The sequence below is a fragment of the Odocoileus virginianus genome, chromosome 32 (genome assembly GCF_023699985.2).
Source record: "Odocoileus virginianus isolate 20LAN1187 ecotype Illinois chromosome 32, Ovbor_1.2, whole genome shotgun sequence".
In the NCBI taxonomy this organism is placed as follows: Eukaryota; Metazoa; Chordata; class Mammalia; order Artiodactyla; family Cervidae; genus Odocoileus; species Odocoileus virginianus.
In genome coordinates this window covers 27,314,336-27,327,145 of record NC_069705.1, presented here as the reverse complement: position 1 = coordinate 27,327,145, position 12,810 = coordinate 27,314,336, and the positions used below count along the sequence as shown (strand labels likewise).

The window sequence follows — 12,810 nt, the reverse complement described above, 5'->3', positions numbered from 1 at the left end:
AGCAAAACTTTCCAAGATTTTGAGATGCTGATACTGTTCATTTTTTTTTTTTTTAGTTTCCATGGTGCCTGCTCTGAGTTGTTAAGCTATCACAAAACTACAGGAACTAATCAAATGTATGGAAAATAAAGGAGGCAATATATCGGTAATTATTAGTAGTAAATGTCAGTTACTCTAATTTTTTACTCTAATATTTGGAAAAGACCCTGATGCTGGGAAAGATTGAGGGCAAGAGGAGAAGTGGGTGACAGAGGATGAGATGGTTGGATGGCATCACCACCTCAATGGACATGAGTTTGAGCAAACTCCAGGAGACAGTGAAGGACAGGGAAATATGGTGCGGTGGGTCCATGGGGTCCCAAAGAGTCAGACACGACTGAGTGACTGAACGCCACCACCATTCTCATTTTTAAAATTAAGTATTAAAGCAAGCAAAGGACAGTGAGACAGGAAAACAAGAGACATTAACTGTAGAATTCCATGTGGAGCACATGACAAATACTGTTCCAAGGGACTTTCTAGTCTACAGATCTTTGTGCACAACCAGCTTTAATAAAGTGACAGTGTTCGCAAAACAGTGTTTAATAAAGTGACAGTGTCGCTGTTAACGGCAATTTACAAAGAGCACAGCTAAAAGTCCTGAGGTCTGGAGAATGGGAAGGCAGAGGACACCACAGGAAGAAGGAGGACAGAAACCAGACCAAGGACAGTGTTTTCCTATTCAAATTTCTAAGACTCCTCTTCCAACAGGCGAAATGGAAATCGTATGAATTCTGCTAATTTTCAGACAAGTCAACTGGAGAATAAGTACTGAGCAGTAACCACATCCTCCATATCACGCTTAGTTCTCACCTTGACCCTCCAGGACCTTAGCCAGGACTGAATGACCACACAACAAGCAAGCTGAGACGAGCGCCCGCAGTGGAGAGGCAGAGCAGACCTGCAAAGGCAGGCAAGGAGGTGGGCATTGCTACCGGAGTTCGCATCTAAAAATACAGACTGCCTGACAGGCCAAGAGCGAACTCCAGTTTTTCTTCGGTTACCACTGAGCATCCGTCCCCTTGGAGCTCTGGCCCTTGGGCTCAGCGATCCCCTGCAGCCCGGCGCTGTCTTTATTTAGGTGGCGTTCTAAGGCCGCATGTAACCACAGCCTGTCTGGAGCTCTCTTGGCAGCTGCCGCCATCTGAGCAGCTATTGTTTGTCTCTGCAGTCCTGGTGCCAGCGGGATTAGGCTTGGAGCCAAAAATGGAACTCTATTCATAGGCTGTCAAGGCTGGAGGGGCGCTCGGAACTCATTTAGTTCAAACTTTGAGAGTCTCGTGGAAAACCCTCAAAGAAGGAAATCAAATGACCAGCCTAAAGTCACACAAGCAGGGGTTGAGCAAGAATTTGCACCCTGAAATCGCCAGACTGCTCTTCTGGCTTTAGGTCTATCTTGACTAGCTGTTTCTCACTGAAAAAATGGGTGGTGCTGAGACATGACATAAACATAAGATCAAAAGCCAAATGCAATTTACTGGGAATTGCCTTCAACATTCCCACAAATGTCAGATACAGCACTGATAGAGAAGGGAGAAACCCAACCCATTTTATAAAGTTAACATCATGTTGATGTAAAAGAGGCTAATCTCACTCAGGCACTTAAATGCAAAATCTTAAAATACTGGTACTTAAAGTAATTTGAGCAAATGATATTCAGCAACGTAGAAAAGAATACTCCTTGAAACAATTTATCTTAAGGATTCAAGATTAACAGATTTTGGGGGAAAAAAGTTTATCTATTCCAATATGTGCAGAAAAAGCAGTGCATAAAATCTGATTTTTATTAGACTTTAAGGATAACATACTTCATGGTAAAATAAAAAATAAGCAGGAAGAACAAGTAAGATCTATAAGAGTCTTCCTTAATATTTGCAAATATTTGGGAAAAGACCACAAATAAGTAAACTTTTTTTTTTTTAATGAATTCCTGCCATTGTAAAGTGACTGGCCCTTCATTTCCTTCCTGTGCAGCTATCAAATGTTACCGGAAACCCTCGGAAGTTGTTTGCAGCTATAGCTGTTTCCTATTGCACTTTGTTCAGCCACAATAAAATGCCATTTACTTTGAATGAGAAAAAACAGTTGTAATACGACACTCGACTAGAACATGGATGGTTACCCAGCATACCTATTCACTATTATAGCATTTTATGACTTTCTCATGCTTTAGGGATCACTATATATATATGTATGTGTGTATATATTTTATATATATATACATGTATATATATATATACACACATATATACTATTCTATCTGCAATTAAAGAACATTTCTTACATTGAACATAAAATAACCCTACATTATTCTATTCTGCATGTAAACAAATGAATAAAAGGTCCCTGTATAAAGCTGTCCTCTACAAAGCATATGAAGCTGTAACTTGGTTAATTTGAGCATGAATATCTCAATGCAGAATAAGGGATGAACAAAAATGGAGAAAATGGTAAAGATCTGATAAATATAACATAACCAACTATGAGAGCTGGAATTTCAAGCTCTGAAATATTTTTAACAGGATATAATAGCACAAAGAAGTGTGAAAATCTCAAAACTTGAAAATATTGTATCTTCTAATGAACAAGAAACAGTTATTTCTCAAAGTAGAAGCGATCTGAATAATAGTCTATCATCAACTTGATAAATGTTTTCTGAGATTTCAACTTTGGTAACTAATATTCTACTACTATTCTTTAAAGAACAATTTTAATAACCTGGAGAAGCAAAATACAGATCTCATCTTTTTTATAATATTCACTGCTTAGAGTAATGGAAAATAAATTTAATTCTTACTTCAGGAACATCAAGTTGTCTACCCTCTCAGAAATAAATCAGCAGTACCACCAGCCCCACTAGTAAATATATCAACATATAAAAGGTCGGAAAACTACTGCCGAACTGATTTTGTATAGCTTACAAACTAAGAATGGCTTTTACATTCTTAATCAGAAATGTGACACATGAAAAGTATATGAAGTTCAAATTTCAATGCTCATAAATAAAGTTTTATTGGCACCCACAGCCACTGTCATTAATTCCCCTGCTGTCGAGGGCAGCTTTCACTCTGCAGTGACAGAGCTGAGTGCCTGTGAAGTGACTCTGTGGCCTGCAAAGCTGAGGTTATTGCAGACTTGGCCCTTCACGGCAAAGGTTTAATGATCCTCACCATACATGGTTAACAAAACGAAGTTTAAACACTTAGTGTTATTTACAAGCTCTGTGCTTTTCGGTCTGAAAATATTACTAGAAATAAGATTCGCCTAAAAAGCAACCATCATATAATTCAGCAAAAAACAGAGAAGGTGCAGGAAAAACAGATCTGAAACTGCAGGTACATCCCAAACCGGAAAGCGCATCAAGTGAACACGGGATCCTGCAACCAGAAGCAGCAATTATGAAACTCACGTCTCCCTGGCTCTGAGCTCAGGAGGCCTTTACCTCTCTCTCAAGCCCTGTGTAGTGGTGGTTTAATTGCTCAGTCATGTCCACCTCTTGCAACCCCATGGATGTTAGCCCACCAGGCTCCTCCGTCCACGGGATTTCACAGGCAGGAATACTGGGCTGGGATGCCATTTCCTTCTCTACTGAAGTCATATAATTTACTTGAAAACTGGGGAAAACACCAGTGGAGAAGACAGCAGAGTGCTGGCATTTGCAGTCTCTGCCTATCTCACAGGGCTTCTTGTAAAGATCAACTACGTGAGGCTGCTTTAATACATTAAGTGCCACATGCTTAATAAGCTATACGTGTCACTGCCCTTCTGGCTCCCGGAGAAAGTTTTATTTTAGCCTGATCTAAAAGTGAGGTCAAGGGTGGAAGAGTGGGACAAGAAAGATCAGAAGACAGCACAGAAGAGTAGCAAAAGAAGGAAAGCCAAGCGCTGCTGGTTTCTCTTCGGCCGTCTCCTTCAAGGTCAACTCTCAAAGGTAACAAGCATGTGACAGTCTCACAGAAATCAGCCCCAAGAGAGGGACCCGTGTGGCTTCTGTGATTTCAATGGGGCCATGTGCTCCAGATCTAATAATAAGAGATTTAGAGATCAGCCTCCAAAACACATGAAATTTTAACTCTACAGAACTGATAGAGGAAAAGCTAGGAAAACAGTAAGCTGAAACAGCCTCAAGAAAGTTTTTAAACCATTTAAAATTTTAAGCAGATGGAAACAGATCCAATAGTTGTCAAAGAGCTTAAACGCTTTGAAGATGTTCTTGCAGACACACAGAAATCACATCCACAAACATACTCTATATTCAAAAAGGGCACCTCTACTTAATACAGTTCTGATGAATTTATTTTTAACCATGAAAAATTTATTTTTCAGTGTTTGTTCCCAAACAGGAAGATGTACCCCAATGAATGGGAAGATACAAAAACCAAAAAAACCCCACAAACATTTACTGCTGCTGCTGCTAAGTCGCTTCAGTCGTGTCCGACTCTGTGCGACCCCATAGACGGCAGCCCACCAGGCTCCCCCGTCCCTGGAATTCTCCAGGCAAGAACACTGGAGTGGGTTGCCATTTCCTTCTCCAATGCGTGAAAGTGAAAAGTGAAAGTGAAGTCGCTCAGTCGTGTCTGACTCATAGCGACCCCGTGGACTGCAGCCCACCAGGCTCCTCCGTCCATGGGATTTTCTAGGCAAGAGTGCTGGAGTGGGGTGCCATTGCCTTCTCTGACAAACATTTACTAGACAGTGTAAAATAAGTGGATCAGTGAAATGGGTATGAAAGGTACATGGATATGTACCTACACTCTTCTAATAAGGTGGCAAGCCCATCAATGACTACAATAAAGGAATTTTCCTAAGGTGCAGCCTCTAATGCTAACAAGCGAAAAACCCGAGATGTTTATCACTGTGTACAGTATGCTACCACCCCTGTGAAAAAGACAAGAAAAATAAAATAATGCATTCCTGTTTGTACATGAGTAAAAGAGAGTACAAACAGCAGCTGCCTCAGAGTGCTTATGCAGGCTTTCTTATCATTCAAGAATGCTGAGGCCACTAGATCAGGAGACCACTGTCACTGAAAAGAGTTTATTATTCACCGCAGCCAAGCGGGTCTGCGCTGGGGCCAGTCAGGAGGCAGAAAGAGCAGGAGAAAGAGTGGGTCGCAACCTTCCCTGTTGTTTCCGTGGAAAGGGCAAGGTGCTGCAGCTCAAGCAGGTTTAGAACTGGCTGGTATGAATTATTTCAGTGGATTCTGGTCCTCACTACAACATCTGTGACTCTCAAAAGAAAGTATGTTGAGTGTAAGAACCTTTACCAAAAAAAAAAAAAAAAAACCCCAGTATACACTCTGTGAGTCTATTTATAGAAAACTTTAGGGAAGGCAAACTAATATACAGTGATTGAAGGCAGATCAGTGGCTGCCTGGGGGCGGGAGGAGGCAGCAACAGAAGGGAGAGGCTTGGGGAACTTAGGGGGAGAGATGGGTACGTGGCTTGGGGAACTTAGGGGAAGAGATGGGTACGTGGCTTGGGGAACTTAGGGGAAGAGATGGGTAGGTGTGCTGCCTGACTGCAGGATGGTTTCACAGCTGGGTAGCTATGTCAAAACTCATCCAATCGCAGGCTTTAAGCACGTGCAATTTATTGTATGTCAACGATACTCCAGTAAAACTTTCTTAAAAGTAGAGAGCAATACTTGCTTTGTGTCCAAAACTTGGAAAATACCAACACAGAGATAAGGGAGTAAAACTGTAGTCATTTCTAAAGCATGCACAGGCCCCAAATGAACACTTGGAAATTACATGCCCACTGTAAGCGACCTATCGGACCTCAGAAGTTCACGTTGATGGCATTGACTAGAAAGACACTTTGCTGGGGCGGCTCCGGTCTGCCGAGGTTCCCTGTGGAGAACGGAGCCTCGGAGTGCACACTGGTCCCCATTGTTCGGCCCCCTTCTTCTCTGTCCTTGACATTCTGCAAGGAAGCTGTGACGCATATGCATGCAGGAGCCAGGCTGCCAGGCCTCAGAAGAATCTAATGCTCTCTGCTCTTGCCTCTCTCCCACCTCGAGCAACTACATGATTTTTGTTAAAAGAAGCAGATTTACCCTGATACTGAGCATAAGCAAACAAAAAATGTTATAAGAACTTCTGGCCTTAACAAAGTGTGTATTAGAAAAGGAAACAATTAGAAAAGATCAAGTGGCTTTTGCTTGTGCCTTCTGTTTAAAGGAAACACCCTGCCACCCCAGTTAAAAACAACATAACCATCTGAGACGCAGAAAGGCAGTTCTAGGCACAAAAATACATTTAAAAACGTTCATCCAAACTTGTCACTGAGAATCCCCAATTCAGCTGATCAAACCCAGTCCTAGACAAGGTTTTTCGATTCCGTTTTTAAAAAATAGGCGTCCCACCATGACAATAGGAGAGAGAAAGTTTCTGGAGGGATGTTTCCTCCTCTCCAGGAGGACTTAGTGAGGCCATCTGATTTAAGTTTATACAGAACATTCCAAGGGATTGCACAGAGACTCTCCAAAATAGGTCATTATTTATAAAAATAACATAAATATTATCCTTGAACTCTTCTGGTATTTACGCCTTTCCACCAAGCACAGCTATTCTCTCATACACTCACTGAACTGGGTTTCTTGGCCTCACCACTCCTTCTAATTGTCCCAACGTGAACACCCCCGAACCCCGTCTCTCTCCATCCACTTGACTACTTGCTGTATCGGCACACTAACTTTTCCAAGGGGCCTCCATCCTCCTTCCTGCACCACCACATCTGTCATCATCACTTTCCCACTTCCTCCAGAGGTGTTTATTAGCACCTGGGCACACATCTCACATTCACCTGTCTCTCTCTGCTATTTCATGCACGCAGACTACTAACTCTCAGAGCATCTCTTAACATGCTGAATAGACAGCAGCGGCTCAGTAAACACCTGATGAGTTAAAAAATGATTTGAATGCCAATGAATTCAGATTTCCTTTAGTCTGTTAGATGCTGTGATAATCATCAGGTTTCTAAATTTCTCTTAACCACTAAGAAGCAAGTAGACCCATTTTACTTCATCAGATCTGTTCATCCAAAGAAAGGCATGCCTTTATCAATCTACTGAGACCCTGGATACCTCATGCAGTGTTAACAGAACAGAGGTAAGTAACTCCTGCACATGGGAGAGGCCGTGGCATCTCTCCCAGCTGCAAAGAAGATCATCACTAATCACAGAACGTCAGGACCTGGACGCCAGTTTTCTCCAAGATCCCAGAGGTAAACCTCACTACTGCCCACATCTCATGCCTTCCTGCCCAGTGATTTTCTCACTCCACCATTAATAATTAGGTAACATGATTCTGGGACCCCAGGTGATGTGATGGGTCAGCGCATCACGGAAACTTTCTTCTACCTGACAGTCTTCATCAGCTTTCACAATTCGGCCCCCAGTGATGCTGACCAGCCTACTGAAAGTCAGTCTGCTTTAAAAGTTCTAAGGCACATATATCCTTCGAGGCATTACATTTGGACCCTCAAGGTCATGCCCAAATTATCTGCTGAGTTGAGGAAACAGAAGCATCCAGAGGTGGACCTTGTGAGGCTGTATATTTACTATCTTCTTTTACAGTGCCCATGCTAATATATGGTTATTTCGAGACTTTTAGAGACTTAGGTGACTTGTGGAATGATCAGACATTTTTACAAAACACAGTTTACTACATGCTTCACAACAAATATTCCTGAGTGCTAACTATAGTTATTCTCCACTGTTATCTGCCTTCAACTCATAAATAAATAAAACCTCTTGGGAATCTGCATGAATTTTCCCCCACTGTCTTATCATCAGGATCTATATGCTGCCCAAGGGTCTGGGAGCTAGCTATGGACTCTAAAATGGCATTTCTTCTCCCCAAAGGAAGAGTTTTGAGGTTTCAGCAAACATCCCTTCCAAAGAGTTGTCAGAACAGACAGACTTAAAGGGAGTGGCGATACCACATTAATCCCGTTTCTTCAAGACATAACACAACAGCAGTGTCCTCATCATTTCAGAGGCCAGAGACAGATAACCAAGGTTTCAAGGCTCCCCACGGTAGCTCTAACTTATATAATTTCTCTCAGATTCTTTCTCCTGTCCTCAAATACACATTATGTCCAGACATATGGTATCTGCTCAGATATTGCAAAGGGCATATAGCTTGCTTGCCTGTCTCTTCACAAAGGATTTAATCTAATCTAAAAGAGAGATGCTATAAGAAAAGTGAAAATATTTTAAAGTCTAACTAAACAAGCAACTGTTTAAAAGGGGTGGTTATGTTCCTGAATTATTACCTCGAGGCTGTGGCTTCTAGATTTCTCAAGGTCTGTGACCAGCCCCCATTTCAAGCAAATAGTTTCTTGACTATGAAATCCTCCTCTGAAATTTTTATAAATATCTCATCTTTCTTCTTTTTATATTTGACAGTGCATTCTAAATTTTTTAGCTCTTAGTTCTTTCCTTTTATTTCACCAAAAATGAGGCTGAACTGAGTTATGAGTAATGCTGTGAAACAGTATAAAAGACACTGCTTAAACAAGCCTTTAGTCACCAGAGGTAATGTTGATTCTAATCTTTATGAAAAAGTAAAATGAAATTGTTATTCACTCAGTCGAGTCCGACTCTTTGCGACCCCATGGACTATAGCCTGCCAGGTTTCTCTATCGATAGGATTCCCCAGGCCAGAATACTGGAGTGGTTGCCATGCCCTTCTCCAGGGGACCTTCCTAACCCAGGGATGGAACCCAGGTCTCCTGCATTGCAGGTAGACTCTTTACTGTCTGAGCCACCAGGCTGTTCTTACACAATCTCTTAGTCCCAGCGCTCATTCTTAGGCTCAAGAAACTCCCTTGGCATCCTATTCCTAACACTTTCAAAAGCAAAGACCCTCAAGTCCTGTTTCTCTCCCACATAATTAAATTCTTACAGGGCTCAATCATTCTTAATCAGCTACTGGTTGTCTAACAATCCAAACCTCACTTTTAATCTCCATCAGAGGAACACATCAAAATTTGGCCAAAGAGCAAGAGCATATTAATCTCAAGACAAAAGTATAGTCAAAAATCAATCTTGTTTACTTGTCCTAATCAAGAAAGACAGTCTATAGGACAGGTTGGAATATGGTGACAAGAGGCTTAAAAACTAATTTTTTAACATCCTTTTTTTTTTTTTTTAACATCCTTTTTTAAGACACAAAATATTACATACACACATGCTCCCTTATCAAGCATCTTTCTACAGGCATTTCATACATGGATATTGAATTCAAGCTTCTCTCCACCTTAAAAACTGCTTCCTTTTAAGTTCAACAAAGTAAATCATAAAATAAGAACAGTACAAAAAAAAAGATATAACAAAGACTCGCAAGGAAGCTGAGAATACCTTCTTAATTTTGGTTTTTATATGTTATTTCCTTGATATATCAAATAGACAACTCAATAACTGAACAGGACAGTTCCCCTAAATAAGACATAATAAGCAAAGGCATGACAGAGGTATGTAAGTTATAAATCTACCTCTTCATAATCTAGATTATGGAAACTAGATTCTATGGGAAGTGCCGACTCACTGAAGAGTCTAGGCTCAAAGGCCAAAGACCTCCTCCAAGAGAAGCTTTATCTTCCTACGAAGGAACTGTCCTCTTGGTGTCATGTGGAGAGTCCTGTTTTAACTTTGATCAAGAGAGCTTGTAGACCCCACTTGCAAACTTTTCATGTATAAGTGGTAGCTAACTTTTTACTACACAAAGGATAGCTATGCTGAACCTTTGTGTGTGTGTATGTGCAACAGGATAAAGAGAAGCAAGACTTAAGGAAAAAGTTGATGCACTGTCAAATGTAAAAGTTCAAACATTCGAAGTTTATAAGGATTTTGGAGTCAAGGAAGTACCTTCTTAGAATGTTGGACATTCAGAGTAAAAAAATGGTCAGAAGGAAAATTTGACGTGTGAGTTCAAGAATTTGCTCCCAATTTGAAAATTACTGAATTCTGATCCTTTACTGCCTGCAGACACACAGCACTGCTCTATGGAAAAATTCCAAAACAACATTAAAAAAAAAAAAAAAGCACTGTGAACTGTGAAATAAACTCTTTTGATAGTTTTCATAAAATGCAGAGTTTGGAAAATGCAGCAGCAGTAGAATCTGCAGTTAAGTTTAAAATACATTACTAAATTTAGGAGCTATTAACGGAACTACAATATTTGCTTTTTCACCTGCAAGTGAAACTTTACTAAGAAGCAAAGTAGTTTTATAAAAGCAAATTGAAAGGAAAAAAAAATGGGGCTAAATTTTCATCAGAGAATAAAAGCCTGTCTTGAATAATTCTAAAGGAAAATGATTTATCAAAAACTACAGAAAAGTAGGAAATAAAGAAATTTAATTCTTAAATTTCCCCAAATCAAACGGGTACATGCATGAATATTTCATACATAACAGTATTAACACATACCTGTTTTAGAATTAATTGAAAAAAATCCCTGTGGATTTCCACTTGTGATTTTGTATGTCAGCTTGTCATCAGAGCTAGAGTCTGGATCAAATGCCTCAATCTGGACCACAGATACATCCTTGGGAGAGTTTTCCATTATTTCTGGATAATAAACAGGCTCCGACGTCTGCGGAGCGTTGTCATTCACATCCTCCACCTCTATGTAGACCTCTACGAAGGAGGACAGGGGCACCACGCCCTGATCAGATGCGTAGACTGTCAGCCAGTAATGAGAGGTCGACTCACGGTCCAGTCGATCTGAAGTCTCTATGACACCTAGCAAAGGAAGAAGAAAAGCATGAAGCAGTATGTCAACAACAACTTGTCACTATGAGAAAGTGTCAGCCTACATGACAACTCTGACTTATGTAAGGTTCACAGCTAAGCCATCTTAAGCAAACGAACCTCTTGGTGTCTTGGTTTCCTCTTTTATAAAATGGGATAATAACAGTATGCTGAAAAAATGAGCTAATACACTTACAATGATTAAAATACAGCACTTGGCACATAATGTCACTCTTATAAAAGTTTTTGTCATCACTGGTATTAGGTGCCAGGCACCACGTGGAGTGCTTTACAAAAATTATCTGATTTAAGTCTCAAAACAGCCCAAAGAAATGAATGGGCAAATATGGTCTCTTATGTCCTGAAATCCTTCCACTTCTTTTAATAGCCTTAAACAAATGGCAACACAAGCAAGATGCTAAAAACATCCATGCTCTCACCGCGTTACAAGTTCCATGGGGCAGAGACTGCCTCCTTGTCAAATACCAGTTTACCCAGCACATTACTACTTATTATTTATATAACTATTTATCAAATGAATGAACAAGTTGAATGTATATCTTAACTGGACTTGATACAGAATAGTCCTCAAATAGACCCAAACTAGGACACATCTCTTATTAAGTCAACCAGTGAGAGGCAGAGCTATAAAATTACAAAGAAGACGGTTAGAATGTCTGCAACATTTTGGCCCAGACCCTGAAATCACTCATAGGCGTACTTAATCTCAGGATGATTAACAGCGGAAATATCCACTTGTCATGGGCAAACCCCACCTTTTTATTCAATAGTGTAATCTTGTCATTTGGTTTTCCCAAAATACATCACTGCATTTTTCTCTTGTGCAGTGTGTGTGTGTGTGTGTGTGTGTGTGTGTGTGTGTGTGAGAACTAGTCACTCAGTCGTGTCCAACTCTTTATGACCCATGGACTGTAGCCCACCAGGCTCCTCTGTCCATAGGACTCTCTGGGCAAGAATACTGGAGTGGGGTGCCATTTCCTTCTCCAGGGGATCTTCCCGTCTCGGGGATTGAACCTGGGTTCCTGCGTTGCAGGGGGATTCTTTACCATCTGAGCCACCAGGGAAGAGCATCCCTGTGAATTAATGCTACTTTTAGTGTTCAATATGATCCAGGTTGAAAACTTTGGAAATCCTACAACTCTAGAATCCCTAAAGTTTTCCACTGAATGCAAACTACTATGGAAAAAGTAACAAATATCTATTTAATCTGTGCTCAGAAATGAAGCAGTATTTATTTTAACTGAATACATATCTGTATTTCTTATTTTTTTATCATGATGTAAATTTAAATATGTGCTTCTCTGAGGTTATTAATATAAAAAAAAAGACCTCATTTATTTTAAATACTAAATAATTATATCTAACCCTCCCCAAAAGGTTTCCAACTTATAAAGACCAAACCTAAATATTAAAATGTGAACTGGATTATCATAAAATGAACATGTACTGCTATTCAGAAGCATTCCGACTACTGCTTCATTAATTCTTAGCAAACCCTCAAAATGGATCTCCTCCTAAAACGATGGAACAAAGACTCAGAACTCTTAAATAAAAAAGAAGCTAGCTGGTCTCTGTACAGCAGATAAGTCAAACATGTGTTCCTTTTTCTCTTGTCCAAACATGAGTCTATGCATACTGAATCTGTTCACTAAATTAGCAAAATTATATCTGTTTTTAGCCTGAAAGAAGAGTGCCCTAAGTAACCAAGGGAAAGTAATCTTTTCCAGTTTTTCTTTTTTATCACTCCCATCAATTGATACAAAGGGCATCAGGGAATAACTGAATGTCCTAAGAGGATTACATAAACAAATGAATGCACAAATGCTTCTCTTGTTTCTGCCATGTCATGAAAATATAATTCACTTGGCAGGTGAAGTATTATTAGAAAATTTCAAGACAGGTACAAGGTATGCACTCACCTCTTTTGAATTCTAATCCTCAACTAGTTCATTTTAAAAACTGTTGTCTCTCTCTCAATGTCATTTGTAGGCA

General features: G+C 40.2%; 1 protein-coding gene across 8 annotated transcripts in view; it reads right to left on the bottom strand.

Moving 5' to 3' along the window:
* The window catches only part of FAT1 (FAT atypical cadherin 1), a 122,592-nt gene that overhangs the window by 51,267 nt on the left and 58,515 nt on the right, over positions 1-12,810 (bottom strand). For all 8 annotated transcript variants that reach the window (XR_011485159.1, XR_011485158.1, XM_070460005.1 and 5 more), the window contains exon 3: positions 10,474-10,788. Coding sequence is in view for 6 of the 8 variants with exons in the window: in XM_070460005.1 (XP_070316106.1) it covers positions 10,474-10,788 (315 nt within the window). In the remaining 2 variants the exon portion in view is untranslated. The remainder of the gene's footprint in view (positions 1-10,473; positions 10,789-12,810) is intronic.